The sequence below is a fragment of the Chroicocephalus ridibundus genome, chromosome 2 (assembly GCF_963924245.1).
Source record: "Chroicocephalus ridibundus chromosome 2, bChrRid1.1, whole genome shotgun sequence".
Taxonomy (NCBI): Eukaryota; Metazoa; Chordata; class Aves; order Charadriiformes; family Laridae; genus Chroicocephalus; species Chroicocephalus ridibundus.
This window is the reverse complement of record NC_086285.1, coordinates 118749630-118771933: the sequence shown is the minus strand read 5'-3', so window position 1 is coordinate 118771933 and position 22304 is coordinate 118749630. Positions and strand designations below refer to the sequence as shown.

The following is a 22304-nucleotide window of genomic DNA, read 5'->3' as shown; positions in this document are numbered from 1 at the left end:
GCTGTATTTGTCATAATGCAGCTTTTTATAAGTGAGTACACAAACAAGGGCTGTGTCCCTGGCCATTGTTCTCCTGACACTGAACTCGCATTCGTGTTTCCACGTGCATGTATCAGAATGACCCTTCTTCCTCAGCACTTCACACCTGAATCTTGGGCAAGTTTATTCCCAAAAGGCTGACTGCCATTCAGTGTTTCCTAGCATTTAAAAAACTCTAAAAATATCAAAACTGGGATTATTCCTTTCAAGTTGTTTTGTTGTTTTTTTTTTTTAAAGTTACGTTACTACTTTCATGCATTCTTTGCATTACATTGTTTTCAGTTCATTTGTTGTATCCCATGGTTAACATCTTCAACAAAGCTCTATCTCAAAAACAGGTCTTTGAAGTAGTTTCTATTGACTCTTACAGTTCTCAGCTCATGTTTGAGAGACAGCACTTCCTACGTTACTGAATACATGTGTAATTTGTGTAAGTAGATGAGTTTAAATTGTCATATAGTATAGCAAACCAAATAACTGTGATTAAGTGGTAGTTCAGACCAGAAGGATAACATTCAGATGAGTGTTCAGTAAAATATACGAATATACTGTATGAATATACACTAAATAAAATTGGAAGATAAAAAGAGACATCCACTCCCTCTCGTTTCTTTAGTATTTATTCTTCCATTAATTTGCTAGCCTTATACTTACTGACAGTGTGATGAAAAGAAACTATTTGTATTTTAAAGAGTTACACCTGTTTATTTAGTAAGGAATCTAGTACCTGGTAATTCCAGAGTTGTGCAACTAAATAACCCTTAACAGTTTGGAGAAGATGACCTCCATGCTGTCTCAGCTAAGGCACCACGCACAGTATAGGTAGTCATCAAGGTCGGTCATTTTCCTGTGTCATGCAGCAAACCAAACGCAGCCTTACACCATGTGTAAGAAATTCAGCCATTTATCATAACCTCCAACAAAGGGCTTGTAACAGAAATAGAATCATGAATCATAGAATGGTTTGGGTTGGAAGGGACCTTGAAGATCATCCAGTTCCAACACCCTGCCGTGGACAGGTACACCTCCCACTAGACCAGGCTGCTCAAAGCCCCATCCAGCCTGGCCTTGAACACTTCCAGGGATGGGGCATCCACAACTTCCCTGGGAAACCTGTTCCAGTGCCTCACCACCCTCACAGTGAAAAATTTCGTCCTAATATCTAGTCTAAATCTACCTTCTTCTAGTTTGAAGCCATTACCCTTCGTCCTATCGCTACATGCCCTTGTAAAAAGTCCCTCTCCATCCTGTAGGCCCCCTTCAGGTACTGGAAGGCTGCTATAAAGTCTCCCCGGAGCCTTCTCTTCTCCAGGCTGAGGAACCCCAACTCTCTCAGCCTCAGAAGTACAGAAGAGGACAAATGAGATATAATATTCACATTTAGCCTGTTTCTCAATTATTCAAAGTACTTGCCCACTGGGATGCTGAACTGAATCGGGATTTTCTTTGCTGTGGAGTAGAGTTGGTCCCTGTGCATTACATCATATTTGGAAATGGGCAGGGCTTGTAAGACCAGCATTTTTCACAGTGCGAGTTAGAGCTTCGCTCGGAGTTACAAAAGGATTCAGAGGGCGCTATGCAGCATTAGAGACACTCGGACTGCTGCACACATTCTCCTCTGCGCCAGCAGCAGCATATTTTTTCCCTCATGGACTAAGAACAAATACTATTTTTTTCTATGATCTCTCAAAACTATAGCCACAGAAGGCTTGTTTCTTGAAGAATAGCTGGAGATGCACATAAACGCATCTAAATTCTCTACTGCTGCCTCTGAGCAAGTAGACGGATTAATGCCCTTCTGCAAAGAACACCACTTCAGTTTTTAAAAGTAGTCCCTGTGTTCCACTGATGTTGGAACATCCTTAGCGAATGGAAGTAATCCTGCTATGTGCCTGACAACTAAAGTCATAACTTAACTGGATGTTTTATGGTAAGGAAAAAAATGCTTCTGAATGCAGTACAAACTGTTCAAAAGAAACAGAATAGAGAAGATACTAACTTTAGAATACTATCGACCTTATGGCAAATACCCACCTTTACTGTATTTTTAACTAATACTATCCATGAACACAAAGACATGCTGCACTGCAATTGAAGATAGTATCTTCAACAACCAGAATGAAGATGATGTGGATAGACTGCTAGGGGAAGTCAGACAGAGGCAATATGCTTTATCTGGCCAATTGAAATAGCTGGAAAAAAGTACACAAACTTTCGGCATGTGTGTTTGTCTGAAGGACAACATACATTGTGGAAAGCTTATCTAGGCTTTCTAACTGGGCTAATCTCCTGGAAGAGACTAATTCTAATTTTCAACTGCAGCTACGTACATCCCTCGTCCAGCTGCTCTTGAGCCTTTTTTTTTTTTTTTTCCTTCTAAAAAGAGCCTGATCTCAATGTTGCAAACTTTTTGGGACATAATATTTTCATGAAAGCCATTCGAAATTTATCATGACAGAGAGGATAGAGAAATGGATTCAGAGAGGAATTGATCCACAAAAGCCAAAAGGTTATTTCATACAAGGAGTTGTGAACACAAGTTCCTTTGCAGGCCCCACGAATAATCATTAGTAAAGTGTATGGGGCCCAGCAAATGGCAAACACACATACAATTATGGCAAGTGACTTCGCTATTTTCTTGTCCTGCTGCAGTTTTGATCTGGTCTTTGTACAGAAAGAAACAGAGAAGTCATTCGCTGGGGTTACAGAACTGCTTCTGGATGGAGATGAGCTCTCAGCTGCCAAAGAGTCTTTCTTTGGCCTCATGGTGGAAGAAACACTGTCCTCTCTTTCCAATGAAGGAGAAACCACTCCTAGCCTCAGCAAGAAGCAAAATCTCCAGGACAGGCTGTCACTCTTTGGAGGCTCGCAGTCCTGCGTGCTGCCGAGCCGCTGGCGCCTCCGGATGTTGTGGAAGATGTGCACGTTGAAGTAGGTCACTGAGAGCAGCGGCACAAAGAACTCCAGGGTGGATGCACAAAGGAGGAAGTACCAGTTGTGGAAGAACTCAGCGTAGCACTGATCTGCCGGTACCACGCTGTGTCCAGCCACATGCTCCCAAAAGATGATTGCCGGGCAGTAGAGGAGGAAGGCAAAGACCCAGATGGCCACCATCTTGATGACAGGGTTGGACGTTATTCCCTGCTGGGCTCTGTAAGACACCTGTGAAGGAAAAAAAGAAAAAGGTCACTCCTGTAAAGACAGGGTTTGGAACAAATAGAAGTAACAGGAGAAGAACTTAGCAGAGTGCTTGGTAATTTAGAGCTACAGCCATGCTGATCAGCTGAAGCTCACCCAAGTGTGTTTAATTCATTGATGTTGACATAACGTAGGGGTGTCTCTCTACAGGTTAATGTAACTGTGCTAGGGTCCTGGTCCATGGATGAAACATGATCATCCATCAGTACCTAGTAATTGGTATGCCTTTTTTGAGACATCTGTGGTCGGAAGTGCCAGAGTAATTAGTATTTTATAGCTGTTCAGAGCATGACGCCCATTCACTGACAACTGTGCTGCTTTTTACAGCATTTTACAAGCTAATAGGACTTTATGCATCACAGTGGTCAACAGAATATATGTGGCACATATATTTAACACCCATCTTTGAGAAAATTGTTTATTGCACACTTCATGAGGAGGCAGGAGAGATTCCAGCTCTGCTATGCAGCCTTTAGCTGATGAAACCTTCTCCCCCCTCCAGGGCCAGTACATATTTTCCACTATACGTTGCAGAACAGACAGTTATTTTGTAGCTTACATCCTGCTCCATCCCTTTCACAGGGTGACAGGGTGAGTATGTAATTCTGGGAGATTAGCTTTCCAATTGGAAAAAAAAAAAAAAAAAAAGTATGAGTTAATTTCAATAAAGACCATCATACAAATGTCCATGGGTCCTAATTAAATTTGCACAGGTGGTGTGAATTTTGCACTTTGTAAATGCTGAGTCTTTGGCTTTCCAGTGTAATGCTTCTTATGTGCAAAACGTTTTAGTGTTTGATTTACCATATTTTTTCCTTTAAATAAAATAAAATAGCATAAAATAATAAAATGTAATAAAAAGGCAAGTACAATATGTAAAATTAATTATAATTGACAAAAATAAAACTGAAATTCTATCATATGGCATTCTGTTGACATTCTCATACATCATGAAAGAGCTGGAACCTTTAGCTCTCCTTGATGTTTCCCTGCCACTTGAGCTAACAGAGTGACTAGTGAGAAATTCTGGTCTCCATCCTTAGCAGGAACCAAGACATGCATGGTGGGTAAGATGCTCTGCAGAGAGCAGAGACATAGAGTGCGTCTGAAGTTTGGATTCTGCCCCAGGCATCGAGAGGAGTTTATCGCTGCATGTCCGCAGGCAGTCCCTGCAATCTGCCCTTTGTCCCGCTCTCTTCCCTGTTTGCTCTTGCTCCCAGTCTTCTCCAGGAACATTTGGGGCCACGTCTCAGGCCTAGACATCCTCCCCAGTGTCCTTCACCTCACTACCCTAGCCCCACTGCCTTTTCCTCGCATGCCTGATTTTAGGTCCAAACCCAAATCCAGGTTATTTCAAATTTCCTCTTTCCTTTCCTGCTTTTCACCAGCCTCCTGCCCTACCCTTTTCATCCCTCAGCTTGCTTTCCTTAAAACAGAAGCACAAGAGCAACCTGCAGCAGAAATTGTGAGAAAAGTCCTGTTTGACCAGCTCTGGGCCGGAATATGCTAAATGCAGGGTATTCACCACATCTAGCTGCAAATACCTGATAATTTCCACATGCCAGCACATTTTTGAGGGCTATTATCTTGATTAAATTTGGGCTTCTACTCACCAACATGGCGAAGGTTGGAGAGTATAATCCACCAACGATCTTGCGACAAAATCAGAGAAGTTATAAACAGAGTACTTACAGCTTTAGTAACTGACAGGAAACGGTCATAGCTGATAAGAACAATGTTAAATACTGAAGCTGTGCACAGGAGATAGTCCAGAGCCAGCCAGAGCTTGCAGATGCCTCTTCCCAAGTTCCATTTCCCCGTCAGGCTGTAAGGGATGTAGATAGGTATGCAGAACGCACCTATGGAAAGCAACCACAGGGACACCACGTGGTTCATACGGATTGCAAACAGTACTCCTGGAAGCAGAGAGAGACACTAGTCTGATGTTTGGCCAAAAAAACCCTAAATCTATAAAGGTGAATGTGTAATTTATATACCTAAATTCTTACATTCTCATGAAATCCGACGGTGACTTTGTATGTATTAGATGTTAGTCTATTTGGGTATGCTGATTGTTGGGAACAAGCTCAGGGCAAATCAGCAACGAAGGATCTGCTTAAGAAGAAAACTGCAGTCTAACCAACTTACGGTCTCTAAAGATATATAATCAGTGCTGCAGCATAAATGCACCGTGGTTGGATTCTGACATGGAACCTCATCACTGTTTCTCCTGTAGTCTTTTATCTGTGTTAGAGTTTTCCCCCAAACACATCTAAAGATGTTGCTAATGTCTGTTATTGATTTAAGATTAGTTAGCATTTGTAATCTAGAGGCAATATATTGGACAGTCTGAGTGGCACCTGGAAACCTCTTCTACCAAAACCAGAGCAGTCACAGCAGAGGTATGAAACCCTCTCCCACTTTAAAAATGTGTTTTAAACTCGTGCTGGTTCTCCAGCTGAGATTAACTCCAGAACTATCTTTTGGTTTCTTCCATTTGCTTTTTCCTCAAAAAGGCCTTCCACTGAAGTACTTTTATAAGAAAGTCATGTTTGTGTTTTATTTTTAAGCCAGCAACTTCATTTTACCACTAATATTCTTCCAAAAGCATGGTGCAATGTCTGATGCTACATTCCTGAAAACGCTGATCAACTAGAGACAAATATCAAACTATACGCAGCTTCAAGATCCATTTTAAACTCTTCAGATTATTCTTTTTCAGTATGTCCACCAAGATCCTAGACTTGAACGTGTCCAGGCTGATGTGGCCCACTGACAATAAACCTCCGGGCAATGAGCTGACAGATTGTTATCAACAGGCAAACGCACACAGCACTTTGAATACTGATGGCTTGCTTTAACATATATCTTAAGTACAAGCAGCATCACTTCTGTACAAAATACTCATTTTTCAGAGTTCTTGATGACAGCTACTGCTCTCATCAGCTTCAGCGGGATCAATGTTTGGCACCATGTCAAAAAGTAATGACTGCTCTTAGCTATAGATACAAATACAGACGCAAGAACCAGGTTCTAAGCATTTATATTTGAAGCTGTTCTCATTTTTAATAATTAGAGGTTGCAAAAGACATGAGTCATACGCCTGGAAAGATTCCAGACTTCTAAGAAATTAAAAAAATACCACAGCAGCTTCAGAAAATAAAGCATTTTCTGACTGATCCTAGAGACATGATCTATAGGCCAACATAATACCGATATCAATCATTTCCTCTTGGCTGATTTAAGATTTCATGAGGCACCAGCCGCAAATAAGAACTGATGTAGAAGGCAGATATTTAAATCTCTTGTTTAAACTGTAAGATATGAGGAGAAACAGAATTTTGCAGAAGACCTGAGCAATGAAATGGCAGCTCTAGCAAATTGTCTGCCTGGAGCTGGACAGCAAAGGCTCCAGCACACGTATGGTTTGGTTTCCAAACCCATGGGGTGAGCCCCAGAATTAGGCATCAACCATTATAAATGGCATAAATGAAGGAAAAATCTTAAAGGCTAAACTCACACACTTCGCTGCACAGCACTGACAAAGGAGCAGCGTGTAGGAGGGACGGTACTGCCAGAAGCGCAGTAGGTCGATGAGTGCTATTTCCCTCCTCACGGTTTAGTGAATATCGGTCTCTGTGACTGTCCCGAAGAGAGAGCACTTGTGTGCAGAAATACCTCCTCGCTAGCCTCAAGTCAAGATGTTTGCAGGAACATCTTCCACAGGACCGTGGTTTTGTCTGGCTTTCTGTGCTGCACGGGCTGTTTCCCTGCCCTGAACCCTGAGGGACTGATGCACCAGGCGTTCACGCCTCCCACCTCCTCGCCTGTCATCACCCACCAGGGCTGGATCCGTGGCACCTCCGGGGACCAACTCTCCTGGACCTCTGCAATGACACTATGGGAAGAGGGGACTAAAAACCTATGGGAAGTTGCCAGCAGGCTGTTGCTGGCATCAGGAAAGCCATCTGATCTACAGCCTGCATTGAGTGGAAGCCAGTAAAAAAGTCATAGTGGTAAAGTGTAACACACTCATAAGTCATTAGTACTAATTAATTTACCTGGCTGTGCCACAGAGAGCTGTATAAGAAAACAGTTACCCTGTCAAATATGAGGATGTTCTGAAGTGTGTGATCTTTCAGGAGGAAGAAAGGGAAGTCATAAACAATAGCAAACAACTTTCTTTCAGTTGGTATTCATGTACAATAGTTGCTCCTTTTTCCTGAAGCAACATTGAAAGTATTTATATGGAAAAAGGATGCATTTCTCATTATAACATATTTTGAGACATAACAGGCTGCTAAAATGCTTAATGCAGTTTCCACCATTCCTTACCCTTCCCCTAGAGATACAGCTGGGAAATAGTTCCCTCAGAAGAAACCACCCACCAACAGAAAGCCCCCTCGCTTCTCCTAAGATTCCTAGGAAACAAACAGTACGTGCCTCCACGGCTGCGACTTACCCACTGCAAAGTCAGAAATGGCGAGATTGAGAAAGTAATAGTTACTCCGATGCCTGAGGCTTCTGTCCATGATGAAAGCAAGGATCACCAAGACGTTCCCGAGGATGGTGACCAGAGCTAGCAACACCATGAGGAAGGCCAGCAGCACCAACACGCCCTGTGAAAACTCGGAGCTCGGCGACTGTGTGGAGAAAGTCTCATTAAATGCTCCAGCCACACGCGGAGTTTCGGCAGTGCTGTTGTCCATGTCGCGTATCCAGGTCAGTTCAGTCTGGGAAAAAAATCGCATCTGGCAGAGTTATCCAAAAGGTTGAGACAAGTCTGTTAGAAGGATGGACTGAATACTGACACATCCAAAAAAATTCACAATATCAGTGTAACGGATCACAAGTCTTCAAGGCCTGGAGTCTCTCACATTCCTTGATCTGAATGCACCTATTGGCCTGAAAACAAAATCTATAAAAAAGACACCTCATAAGCAGCGGTAAATGCACACTTTAAAACAAATCATCTCTTTCTCTCCTGAATGCTGATCCTTATCTACTGAGATCAGAAAAGTTAGTCTGAAAACAACCCTTTTCACAGTCAAGCAGTTTGCATATTAGCATTGTGTAAGCGTTTTTACACATTGAATTCTGCTGAAGCTAAAAACAGATCTCATTTTCACTTCCCCAGTGGTCAACAGGATCTACATTATTACAATTCTATTTCTCTCACAGTAAAATGCAGGCACTGTTGCGCTTGCTGCTCCACCACTTCCTAAATGGTACCATTAAGAACAGAGATGTATATTTCTTTATGCTGCCGGTTACAGAGCATTTAAAGTTCAGTTATATATAGCAGAAGTATCACTAATACCTTTTCAGCTCATCCTAATTAGAAGCAAGTCTAGCCCTGGGCACAGCAAACGAAATACCTGGACTTTGGAGGATTTATAAGCCTGGCCCATCTAATCCTCCACTTCCCAAGTAATTCCAGGTAAACTCCCAGTCCACACAATGCCAAACCCTTGGCCCTCTGCAGGTGTGAGAAGGCATAGCCCTTCCTCATCACAGTTTCGTTTATCTTGGTAAGGGTGCACAGAGGTGGGCAGGCCGTGGCTGTGACTCATGTCTGCAGCTCATCAGCCCCAAAGCACTCCGTGACACCAGCTTTTCAGACTGTGGCCACAATGCTGGGTGCTTGAGAAGATGTAGGGCAATAAACAAGGAAAGAGAGGGTGGACAAGATGTGGGGAGGAGAAGTGCGGTGCCCTGGTCCTGTCTTGGGGAACAAAGGGAAATATATTGTAAGGAGCAATTAAAGCAAAAGGTGTAGGGCAACAGGAATGGAAGAGACTTTGGGAATGATAAAACGTGGCAAACGGACACCTGCCCCAGGTGCACGTGTGCAAATACAGCCTGGGGCCTTTGTTCCTCCAACACACAGGAGGAACCAGAGCTTCCTGTGCAGCCACAAAGCCACCAGGCTGTTGGAGTAACAGCAGTGGTGGGGCAGCTCGGGCAACTGGAGACCTGCAACGGGCAGAGACAAGCTTGTCAGGAAAGACAGGCAGGGAAGCTGAGGAGCAAGGATTGCCCGCCACACGCAGGAGCAGGTTGAATGTATGGAGCCCTTCTACGGGGTAGACAGTCTGGTTGCAAATTTGTGGGTCAGGGTTGGAGGAGAGGCCAGCAACACGGATGACACAGTGGTGGGAGTGTGTTGCAAACCACCCCAAGCAGGATAAGGGAGTTGATGAAGTCTTCATTAAGCAAATCAAGGAAGCCTCTGGCTCACAGCCCCTGTTTCTTGTGTAGGACTTCATGACATCTGCCAGAAGGGCAAGACAGCAGGTACAAGCAGTCAACAAGACCCCTGGAGGGTGTCAGGGACAACTTTTTGATACAAGTACCAAATGGGCCAATGGGAGTGACACAGAGCTAGATCAGCTCTTCACTAGTAAACAGGAGCTGGTTAAGGATGTGTAATCAATGGCAGCTTTGGCTGCAGTGACCATGACGCAATGAAGTTCAAGATCTTAAAGGTGGTGAGGAAGGAGAGTGACAGAGTAGAGACTCTGGATGTCAGGTAAGCATACTTTGGTTTATTCAGGAAAGTGGTAGGTGGCATCCCATGGGAGGCAGACCTGAAGTGACAATGTGCTCAGGAAACCTGCAGGCCTTTAAGGACAGCAGCATCCATGCACACGAAAAGCCCATCCCAATTGTGGAGAAAACAAGTAGAGGTATCAGGAGACTGGCTAACCAGGGAAGCTACAATGCAAAAAGGCAGCATGGAGGAGTTTGAAGCAGGGACAGGCTATAAAGGAGGAATTTAGAAATGTTGCCTGCCACAAAAGCATGATGTTGGGGAAACCAAAGCTCATCTAGAATTGATGCCTGTAGGGGACATCAAAGACAACATGAAGAACTTCAAACACCCCATTAATAGTAAAATGCTGAATAAGAAATATATAGGTCTGTTGCTGAATGGGGCCGGTGATCTAGCGACAGCAGATGTGGATAAGGCTGAGGTACCCAATGCTTTCTTTGCTTCAGTCTTCACTAGCCAGGTCTCCCTCTCCTCCGTGTTTAGTGAACGAGTTCAAGGAGGAGACCTGGCAGGAGCAGGTGAGAATAAGACAGGGATTACTTGAGAGGACTTGGTCCATAAGAGTCCGTGGGACCTGATGGCCTACACCCAAGGCTGCTGAGTGAACCAGCTACCATCCTTGCAAGGCCACTTTCTATTCTCTTTGAAAGGTCATGGACATGAGGGGAGGTTCCCAATGACTGAAGAAAGGCAAATGTTGCACTGATCTGCAAATGGTGCCACAAGGACAAAAAGTCAGTCTCTCTTTGGTCCCTGGGAAAATAATAGAGCAAGTCCTCATGGAAGGCATTTCTGAGAACTTGAGGGAGAAAAGTGTGTCTGGGAAGAGTCAGCATGGGTTTATCAAGGGTAAATCATGCCTGAGCAACTTGGTTGTCTTCTTTGACAAAATGACTGGATTAGCAGACAAAAGGAGAGTAGCTATTTGCTTTTAAAAATTAGGGAATAAAATAAAATGTTGAAGTTTTAATCATAGTCCTTCACGGGGCTGAGGGAGAAATCTATGTGGTCAGTCCTTCCTTCCTTCCTTCCTTCCTGTGGAGGAAAAACCGTAGCCTAACATAAAGGAGACAGAGATTAGGAGAATCATTAGGGTTAAATACTCATACCAGAAACAAACAAACAAACAGAAGACAACACAATGTCTTCCAACATTTATGTTTTATTTGCTTTTTTTTTAAGACCTGAGAGGTTGTTTTTTTAAGACCTTAAAACGCAACTTTGTTGTGGTTTAAGTTGAAACTCACAGAGTCATAGGCCTACTGTCACCACGTATTTACAAGAGCTACTGGACATCTGCAAAGACAGAAGAAAATGCAAGGGCATGAAAAGGTGGAATGGATGAGTGAGTGCAGAGAGAGACTTGGCTTAGAAATCACTTTGGCAAGCAAAGTCCATTTGTGTCAGTGCACGAAAGGCAGGCCCAAGAACAAATGCTGAATAAGCATCTTACATATATAGGGAGGAGAAGACCTCCCAAGAGAACGCCTTGACCAAGACAGCTTTAGTGCTGTGAGCACAGCAACGAAGTGCCTGAATTACCCTGGGAGCACCAAGCAAAATTTTCAACCATTAGAAACATACAATAAATTCTTCAAATATGGAGGAGTGGTGTGAGAAAACAGTTTGAATGCTGTGTGTGTAACACAGAACATCAAAAACATTGATCACTAGTAGCTTCACTGCTCTGTGTGGTTTCAGATCTGCTGCACGTTGTGCTCCCTGACACACTCTAGTTTTCCAGGACTGCAAAATGTCGATAGGGTTTACCTAGTCAATACTTTTGGAGGCCATTTTTCCAAAGCAAACAACACATTCTTTAACCACAAAATGCAAACTTTTTCTACACTAAAAGCAAAGGAATAGAAAAGCAGACAACTCAAATACATCTATGCCAGCGCCTTAGCTCGTGACAGTGCAAAATGACCTCCCCCTGAGGCTGTACCTCTCTTAGCAATTAGGCTCACAATCCATAACACCACCCACGTGAGGCAATGAAGCATAATGAGAATGAACGGTGAAAGATAATCATGTGAAAACTGGCAAGCGAAGTCTTCAGTTCCATACCTTTGAACACTTGGAGCATTTTAGCTCCTCAAAGCCACCAGCTTTTGTGCGATGATTAAGCTGCTTACATGCATTTGAACTGTGCTTGCAAAGGACCACTCTGCTTTTGCAACGCTTCTACAACCCATTTCAAATTAGATAAAAAATACTATTTAAATTGACTATTGGTCTTCATTGATCTGTGTATCAGATTTCTCTTTTCATATTTTATACATTTATATATCTATATACAAAGAGGAAAGAAACTTATATAAAAGGAGAGGAGAAAAAAATTAACCAGTGACTCTCACTTACCCACCTGTGAAAGCCTTCTGGGTGAGCTGCAACACCCAACACAAGGTAAGAAAGTTTGGCACATGGAATGGGTTATAATCAAGCTCCATTGCCTTCTCCCCATCTACTCACTCCTTTCAGCACTGCATATTCAACTGCTTTATTTATTAACAGCTGCTTAAGACACCTCTCTGTCAGCTTTCAAACCTCTGTTTGATACTGATTCAGTGGCAGAGAAAATCCATATAATGTCACAGCAACGGGACACAAAGAACTGATCTAGTATAAAAAGCACTCTGTCGGTTCAAATTTGTCCCAGACATTTTGATGGAATAATTTTGCACTTGCAAAGCTTTACACCCGAGAGGGTATTGTCCATTCTCGCCCAGCCAGCCAAAATCATAAATCCAGCATGAACTTTGTATCGCTTGCTCTGCTAATTCAAAAGGAATGTGATCATGTGCCCAAGCCTGGCCTATCTTTTAGGTAATCAAATAGTGCACAAACCTGGCACTAAATATCATTTAAGTGCAACCAAAGAGGCAGACACTGTCAGGAGAAAAGACAGCGCTGGTGAAAAGAGTAACAACCATTAACGCCTGTGACAATTTTGATAATCAATTTCAAAATTCCATTACCATGGAAGCTTTCTTTCTCTGAAAATCATCCACAACTACTAACTTATGTGTACTGTGACCTGCAACATATAGTATGGGCAATATTAAAATTAGAAAAGGACAGATATGCCGGATTAGGCAGCCCATTCACTTGCATATTGCTCACTGTGGGAATTATAACAACTACAGGGCACCATCATACTATCTTTCCTCCACAATAGTTTTTAAAATGAAATGATACTGCTCCTGTGAGTATTTGTACAACCTTTCAAAAATGTAGCAGAACTGCTCCTTCACTGATAGCTTTAGGTTCACAAATAGGACATAGTTTAACTCAATGCACACACAAACAGGTCTCTCCCTCCAATGAACCTCTATGGAGGTATCTAGAAAAGAGTTCTTTCATAGTACCGGCTCTATATAAAAAATAAAAAAATTAAAAAAAAAAAAACAACCAGGAAATACAAAAGTACCTCAAACCCACAAACCAAGAAGCACATCCATCAAAACTTGGTATTCCTTTCAGTGCACTAGGTGGTGTTTAACCTGGCATCACACCAGCAAAAACAAAAATAAGATCCTGAAAACCAGCAGAATCAGAGCAAATACCTACCTCTGCTGCACTCTTAACCAATGTCATTAGTAAAAAAAAGTTTTTGCTCTATTTCTGTTGAAGATACATACAAAAAAAATAGCGCTAAATAAGAGAGGAACCTTATCTGCAAGTCATTTATTTTAACTCTCTAAAGAGAAGGTGTGTTACGTGATCTCAATGTTGCAAACATTTTGGGACATAATATTTTCATAAAAGCCATTCGAAACCTCATATGACAGAGAGGGTAAAGAAACGGGTTCAAAGATGAATTGATCCACAAAAGCCAAAAAGTTATTTCATACCAGGAGTTATGGATGCACTTTCCTTTGCAGGCCCCACGAATAATCATTAGTAAAGTGTACGGGGCCCAGCAAATGGCAAACACACATACAATTATGGCAAGTGACCTTGCAATTTTCTTGTCCTGCTGCAGTTTTGACCCGGTCCTTGAACGGAAAGAAACAGAGAAGTCCCTTTTGAGAGCGGTGGGACTCATTTGTGGTGGAGGTGGGCAGTTAGCCATGACTGCTGGTCTCCACGACCTTGTTAATGATGAAACACTGTCCTCTGCTTCCGACGGAGTTGATGATGTTCCTGGCCTTGGCAAGAAGCAAAATCTCCAGGACAGGCTGTCACTCTTTGGAGGCTCGCAGTCCTGCGTGCTGCCGAGCCGCTGGCGCCTCCGGATGTTGTGGAAGATGTGCACGTTGAAGTAGGTCACTGAGAGCAGCGGCACAAAGAACTCCAGGGTGGATGCACAAAGGAGGAAGTACCAGTTGTGGAAGAACTCAGCGTAGCACTGATCTGCCGGTACCACGCTGTGTCCAGCCACATGCTCCCAAAAGATGATTGCCGGGCAGTAGAGGAGGAAGGCAAAGACCCAGATGGCCACCATCTTGATGACAGGGTTGGACGTTATTCCCTGCTGGGCTCTGTAAGACACCTGTGAAGGAAAAGGAGATGTCATGTATTCAGATAAAATTTTGTAACAATTATGTCAAAAAACCCATGAGCAAGCAAGTCAAATATAACATTTCTTCTGTAATTCCCCAGACACCTAGCATATCTTCACTTATATAAGGTCCTGAAAAACTCTCTTAGACTTGCTCATAAAATACTGTAGCTCTGTGATTTATTTTAATACTTGGGATTGGAGAAGAGCTGAAATTACGATGGCTAAACCACCATTTGGCTTCCAGGTGTGAAAGAACATGCCTTGTTTTCATCACCACCACAGTACGGTAGCAGTAAGGAATCAGTTTATGATTCATGAAATGCCCAGGCTCAGAGGAGAGTGAAAGCAGCTGTGGGACTTCCTTTGGGCACAGGCAGAAGTAGAAGCCTTCTGAATTGGACAGATTGCCATGTGCGACTGCGAATGCTAGACAATGTAATTTTTAATACTGTTTCCCTCTTGCTGTAGCAGAAAAATCTGTGCCACACATATGCTTTAACATCCCTTACTCTATTGAAACATTCTGTTTTAACACTCACTTTACCTTGTAAACAGCTCATTGCATTACTGCAAATCTTGATGGGTTTATGTCTACCCAGACGGCGTCAATTTATTTTATTCTCTAGCCCTAAATATCTACCTTTGAGAAAAATATAAGAATTAAAATCATGTCATCCAAAGTTAGAAGAGTTAAAACTGCCCTTGTAATAGCCCAGTTATTACGTACAATACATACTTCTAGTTCTTGGTCCCCTGCGTCTTTGGGAGTACAAGATGATCAATTAATAAGAAGCTGGACAATTTTATTTCCACCATACTGTTCAACATTTGTCATCTCAGGCTTTACTCAAGACCCAGAACTACTACCTTCCTCATCAGCTTCCTATGCTGTTCATTAGCATAGCACCTGCATGCTACAAAAACATTAATGAATGGTATCTTCGCAGCATATGACAGGAGGGGCATTGTCCCTACTTTACCAGTGAGTAACAGAGCAGCAGTGCGGTGTTACACATGTTATTTTAGATTCTCTATTTTAAACATCTGCAGCCTGAAGATTCAGACTCCTCTACATCTTAAAGTAGATCAGGTCCTTAGGGATATCTGGTCTTCCTGGGATCCTCAAGGCTGGTGCACAAAGATGTTTGCTCCTGTGACCTGGATAACTTTGAGGTGCTGTGGGGATTAGAAATATCATCAACTGGGGAGTCATCTCAACGGAGAGTCCAGAGGAGGGCCACAAAGATGATCAGAGGGCTGGAGCCTCTCTCCTATGAGGACAGGCTGAGAGAGTTGGGGTTGTTCAGCCTGGAGAAGAGAAGGCTCCAGGGAGACCTTAGACCCCCTTCCAGTACCTAAAGGGGGCCTACAGGAAAGATGGGGAGGGACTCTTGATCAGGGAGTGGAGCAATAGGTCAAGGGGTAATGATTTTAAACTGAAAGAGGGGAGATTTAGATGAGATATTAGGAAGAAATCCTTTCCTGTGAGGGTGGTGAGGCACTGGAACAGGTTTCCCAGAGAAGTTGTGGCTGCCCCATCCCTGGTGGTGTTCAAGGTCAGGCTGGATGGGGCTTTGAGCAGCCTGGTCTAGTGGGAGGTGTCCCTGCCCATGGCAGGGGGCTTGGAACTAGATGATCTTTAAGGTCCCTTCCAACTCAAACTGTTCTATGATTCTATGACATCGGCTCCGAGCACACCTCCAGTTCTGCAATAATGAATTTGCAGTCCTTTGCAATACCACAAGTACCTCAATTTAGTAGGCAGAAAACAGGAAGCTCAGCACAGCTTCACAAAAAGTTAAATCTGAGATGACTTGCCCCTGGCCACAAGCTAAGTTTGCAGCAGAGGCAGAAGTGGATCCCAAGTCCATGAGGAAGCATGACATCTTTTCTTGGGATAACAGCCCTAATGTTACACCCTCCTGGACTCACTCCATCCTAATTACCTAAAGAAGAAAAACAGAATGTGATCAAGTAAACAAAGACCATCAACAGTGTGTAAGAACACGCAGCTCAGTTCGGTTGCAGGGGCCTTTTTAATTTACATTTCTCACATTCTGAGCTCTGCAACTTCATTAATATTTTTCAATATTACAATTTCTTAAATACAGGGATTTTCATACTTTATTGTTCAGCTTTAGAAAAAAAAAAAAGGCAGAAACAATCAATCCTAAAACCACAACACTGGGGAAGAAGAGAAAGAGATTAGGCATTGTATCAGCCCTTCCCAAATGAGAGTCTCCCAATCTAATGCAGCCCATGTCACTCGAGCTAGCAGACTCATCAAATGCAAAGGATGTTGATCATCCAGAGGGGTCCAGAGGAGGGCCACGAAGATGATCAAAGGGCTGGAGCACCTCTCCTATGAAGACAGGCTGAGAGAGGTGGGGTTGTTCAGCCTGGAGAAGAGAAGGCTCCAGGGAGACCTTAGAGCAGCCTTCCAGTACCTAAAGGGGGCCTACAGGAAAGCTGGGGAGGGGCTGTTTGCAAGGGCATGTAGCCATAGGATGAGGGGCAATGGTTTTAAACTAGAGCAGGGTAGGTTTAGATTACACATTAGGAAGAAGTTCTTTATAATGAGGGTGGTGAGACACTGGAACAGGTTGCCCAGAGAGGTGGTGGAGGCCCCATCCCTGGAGACATTCAAGGCCAGGCTTGATGAGGCCCTGAGCAATCTCATCTGTCCCTGCTTACTGCAGGGGGGTTGGAATAGATGACCTTTAGAGGTCCCTTCCAACCCAACACATTCTATGATTCTATGATCTTCCATCTGGACCAAACACCAGGTAGAGCTTAGAAATGGTGAATGATAATATTTACCACTGGATTCCTCAGGTACCTTCTGAAGGAGAAGAACGATAATATTCAAGAAACACCTCTTACCTCTCCACATATTGTGATTCCTTCCTCTTTTTGCTTCAAGGGATTAGTTTTCACCCAACTGCTTGTTGGAAGCACATGTCAATCACCCCCTGTGGTAACGCAGATCCTCATCTGATCTTCAGTCAGTCCTTCCCACATCTCCATACCTTCTTCTCATTTTAAAATTTATCCCAAGCCTAAGCACATCCTTGACTCAACCTAGTTTTCATTACCACTCTTCTAATGACCAAAGCCCAAGCTCTCCACACTCCTGCTGCCCCTTTCCTATCTTGACCTTCCCACCTGCTCTGTAGTGTAACTAAATAGTTTCTAATCCAGGTGGCAGGAGGGAAGCACTGAAATCATAGGCAAGGCATTGTCCTATCTCTAAATCCCAATGTAACATTGAAGCACTAACATTTCCCGGATAAAAATGGTACAATAATGAAGGACTGTTTAGATTCTAGTGTTAATCATGAACACTCTGAGTTTTATAGGAATCTTGATATATATAAAGAAATAATTAGAAATGTTCTTCTTACAGCTTTAGTAACTGACAGGAAACGGTCGTAGCTGATAAGGGCGATGCTAAACACTGAAGCTGTGCACACGAGATAGTCCATAACTAGCCAGAGCTTGCACAGGCCTCTTCCGAAGTGCCACATCCCTGTCAGGGCGTAAGGGATGTACAAAGGCATACAGAATGCACCTATGGAAACAAACCAAACGCACATGTCAATCAGCACTGCAGGCAGCGCCCGTGGAAGCATAGAAACACTTCTGCGGCATCTGATAAAAGCACGACACTGACTGGAATTGCCACATGGAAGGCTTCGCATTCTCATGCAACCAATGAGCACTTTATTACAAACTAGGCACCAGTAACATAATTAACACCTTTCCGCAAGGTGTATCGTGTTGGTCATGTATCATTATAACTTCTGTTTATATCACCTGCTAAAGGAAGGAGCGGCCAACTTTTTTACCTACTGAAGTAAACACTATTAACTACTGAAATTAAAACAAACAAGCAAAAAACATCTTTCCCCCCCAGTGTAATTTACTAACTGTTTTCTACAATAAATTATCTAATTGCCATGCTCCTATCCTCTTAGAGGCAAAAGCGTCCAAAAGTGCTCCAGAAGTAACTTTTATAGAACTACATTATGAATTTCAGACTAATCTTTAAAACTATACGATCAAACTGGCGAAAGCTGCACAGTTAATTAAGCACACCATTGTGGTTTAACCCAGCAGGCAGCCAAACACCACACAGCCGTTCGCTCACTCCCCGCCCCCAGTGGGAGGGGGGAGAGAATCAGAAAAAAAGAAGTAAAATTTATGGGTTGAGATAAAGATGGTTTAATAGCAGGGAAAAGAAAGAGATAATAATAATAATGATGATGATGATAAAAGAATATACAAAACAAGTGATGCACAATGTAATCGCTCACCACCCACCAACCGATGCCCAGTCAGCTCCCGAGCAGCCGTCCCCGGACAGCTTTCCCACTTGTTTATATACTGAGCGTGACATCATGTGGTATGGAATATCCCTTTGGTCAGTTGGGGTCAGCTGTCCCGACTGCGTCCCCTCCCAACTTCTTGTGTACCCTCAGTCTTCTTACTGGCAAGGCAGTACGAGAAGCTGAAAAGTCCTTGACTTAGTGTAAACACTGCTTAGCAATAACTAAAACATCAGCATGCTATCAACATTATTCTTATCCGATGTCCAAAACATAGCACTATACCAGCTACTAGGAAGAAAATTAACTCTATCCCAGCCGAAACCAGGACAGTACACCCAGACTAACATTTCTTTTCATCGTAATTCTTGATCAAAACCACTTTTCAGTGATGAGCTGATAGTGTTATCTATGGGAACACACTAAGCGGTGGGAACGTACATGAGTGACCCACACCCATGGCTATCTCAATTTGGGCTGTTAAATCCAAATGTTGTGAAAGTGCCAATAATGAATTTCTAGGTGACCACACTACTCACACAGTCACAAAGCAGCCTTGTGAGGCTGAAGAGCTGACGGTGCAGTTTGCTGTGTCGCAGAAATGCAGTGAACAGCATCAGTGCCGCAGTGAAATGGAATCACTGCACCTACAGAGCAACTAACACTTGCTCTTTTGAGCAAAACATTGTATTATAGATTTTAACATTCACCAGGGCTGGGGGGGAGGGGGTATTATTTCAAATTTAAATTTACTTCATAATGATGCGTGCTCCTGTAACAGGTACTGAAGAGTATCTTAAGAGTTTCCATTTCACTAAAAAATCTTACAACTTCTGTTATTCTCCCTCTACTAAGAATCAAGACATCTCTACTCAAATCCAGCTATAGGTCCAGAAGCACAGAGATAAAGCAAAAGTTGTTGAAGGTCAAAATAAGATAGATTAAATATATTAAAAGAATAAGCAGAGGGCTCTGCAAGCAGTGTGTGCTTTTAGCAATTAGGATCAAGCAGAAATTAAGGATGATTTAGGTATACCCTGAATCTAAATTATGTAGCTACAGAAATACAAATCAAATTGACTCTAAAGTATGCAAAGCTTTTAACCAAATTTAGAATGAAAAAACCAGACATTCAGGGTAACATAAGATCATAAAATTTATGGAAGTTCGGTAAAGCCAAGTAAGATTTACTTCCTTGTTTGACAGGGGACATTATTTACTTCGTACTTCTCAGCTAGATGCTGGTATTTGTTCAATATGGTGCTAAATGGTGAGCCAGATGACAGAACACCACTCTGTCCACTGGTTTTCTGTTCACTGCTGGTTTTTTCCTGTGTACTGTAGCCAGACAGCAGGCAGCCAGAGCTCTGCAGCACAATAAGGCAGTTATAAGCTGAAGAAGACATGAAGCGTATGGGGGAAAGGATCAAAACGTTACAGAGGGGAACCTGGACATCACCAAGATCAGATATCAGAAGCTGTGCCCCTAACAGAACTTATGACACTGGCAATAAATTTTAAGAAGATGTTCGTCTGTTCTTTCAGTATCCTTTTTAAGTGTGTAGGCAGAAAAGTACAATAAAAACAGTTTTAAAAGATTTTGTTGTGATGTGACAAGACAGTATATAGATTTCATGAAATAGCCACACCCGTTTAAAACCACCTTTCTGCATAATCAATAATTTAACACTTCACAGAACACTGCGATATGTCAATCTCCCATGGCACATTACACTAGCATTGTAATTGTACTTTTTCTCAGTATAAGTTTCAAAATAAAATGTGTCTCTATGTATAAATATATATGTATAGCATCAAACTTCTTAGAAACTGTTTGATTTGTTATTTTTATTTACCTATATAGACACATATTCCTAAGGTACGACTCTAGGTAGAGGATGTACAGCAAAATGTTTAAAAATACTATTCATCACTATTTTAGTTGCAAACATCAGGTGATTATCTGTATTGTGTGACAGTAGATTGAAAAAGAAGATAACAACTGTGCATGCAAGGTCTGCCAGATAATATATGCTCTATTCGATTTGACTATCTAGACTTTAGTCAAGACTCTTCACAAACAACTCCCATTCTTTGTTATTCCACACAGATTCACACACGCTAGTATTTTTATGGCCATAACATTAAACATTAGCTGTTAACCTGGCAAAGGATCCACTTCTTATGATAATGTATTTCAGAAAAACAGGAGGCTGCTAGGACACAATGCAGTTTCCACCATTCCTTACCCTTCCCCTAGAGACACAGCTGGGAAATAGTTCCCTCAGAAGAAACCACCCACCAACAGAAAGCCCCCTCGCTTCTCCTAAGATTCCTAGGAAACAAACAGTACGCGCCTCCACGGCTGCGACTTACCCACTGCAAAGTCAGAAATGGCGAGATTGAGAAAGTAATAGTTACTCCGATGCCTGAGGTTTCTGTCCATGATGAAAGCAAGGATCACCAAGACGTTCCCGAGGATGGTGACCAGAGCTAGCAACACCATGAGGAAGGCCAGCAGCACCAACACGCCCAGTGAAAACCCGGAGCTCGGTGACTGTGTGGAGAAAGTCTCATTAAATGCTCCAGCCACACGCGGAGTTTCGGCAGTGCTGTTGTCCATGTCGCTTATCCAGGTCAGTTCAGTCTGGGAAAAAAATCGCATCTGGCAGAGTTATCCAAAAGGTTGAGATTCATAAGGATTATAAACAGGATGGGCCAAAAATCCAATAAACAAAAATTAAAAGATTCTGATGCTAGATAGTTTTCCTAAGATTTTGTAGTTTTAATAAATACCAATGCATCTGAAACCATGTTTATCTCTATAATATACCAGTAAGAAATACGTAGTTTTTTCAAGCTCTTATTTTAAAATGCAAGTTGTTCTTTATGCAACCTGATGCTTATCTGTGGAGGTCGGGAGGGCTGATTTGAGAATTATCTCTTGCTTTCCTCCCTCCCTCGTTCCCTCCCTTGCAGAAGCGCTATGCTTGTTAGCATTACGGACATCATCTTTTTCTGGAAGTTGTTCCTTAATCTTGGGTACCAATCCTTATGAGAATTTAAACTACTTTGTAATTTCATCCCTGTTTATCTAGCATTATTGTCAATTCAGCAAGTCTGTGGTCCTTCTCTATTGCATTATACCTTTTTGTTGACCAAAGGCATGGTCAGCTTTGTTGTTGCTGTTGCTGTTCCTCTTTCTCTTTCTGTGAATCCTGAAAGGGCTGAAAACGGACATGCTGTAAATAAGCATATACACAATTTCTTACCAGAGCAGTTAACCAGTAAAGGTCCAACCCTCAGAGATCAGGGTTGCAAAACTTCCACTGAAATCAGTTTCAAAACTATTAGCGGGAGCCCCAGTGACACAGCATCAGCTGCTGCCAACCCAGAACCAAGGAACAAAATTACTGACTCCCTGAACATGAATGAGAGCTTGGCAATTAGCTTTAATAGGACTAGGCTTTTCTTTCCATGCTGGTGGGAGAAATCGTTGTGTCTTCCACAAGCGCTTATATTTTGTATGAGTAATGAAGCCACTTGCAGAGAGCTGTGAGTATTCCGCAGTTGTAAAAATTCAATCATTTTTATTATGGATTTTAAAAACACTTTGGTGTCTAATTTTAGATACTTAAATTTGAAAAATGTTGGCTGTCATGTCTATGCTTCTGTT

General features: G+C 42.5%; 2 protein-coding genes across 2 annotated transcripts; both read right to left on the bottom strand.

The window, feature by feature from the left end:
• Window positions 1-487: 487 nt before the first annotated feature.
• On the bottom strand, window positions 488-13764 carry LOC134511938 (histamine H3 receptor-like). Its single transcript, XM_063326737.1, has 4 exons — window positions 13753-13764; window positions 7700-8155; window positions 4930-5096; window positions 488-3201 (listed from the first exon to the last, which is right to left on the bottom strand). Exons 2-4 carry the CDS (start codon window positions 7986-7988, stop codon window positions 2416-2418), a joined length of 1242 nt encoding a protein of 413 aa, XP_063182807.1. The 5' UTR covers window positions 7989-8155; window positions 13753-13764; the 3' UTR covers window positions 488-2415.
• On the bottom strand, window positions 13261-22167 carry LOC134511937 (histamine H3 receptor-like). Its single transcript, XM_063326736.1, has 3 exons — window positions 21005-22167; window positions 17705-17871; window positions 13261-14288 (listed from the first exon to the last, which is right to left on the bottom strand). The coding sequence occupies exons 1-3, from the start codon at window positions 21291-21293 to the stop codon at window positions 13494-13496; spliced, it is 1251 nt and encodes a 416-aa protein (XP_063182806.1). The 5' UTR covers window positions 21294-22167; the 3' UTR covers window positions 13261-13493.
• Between the last annotated feature and the right edge of the window lie 137 nt (window positions 22168-22304).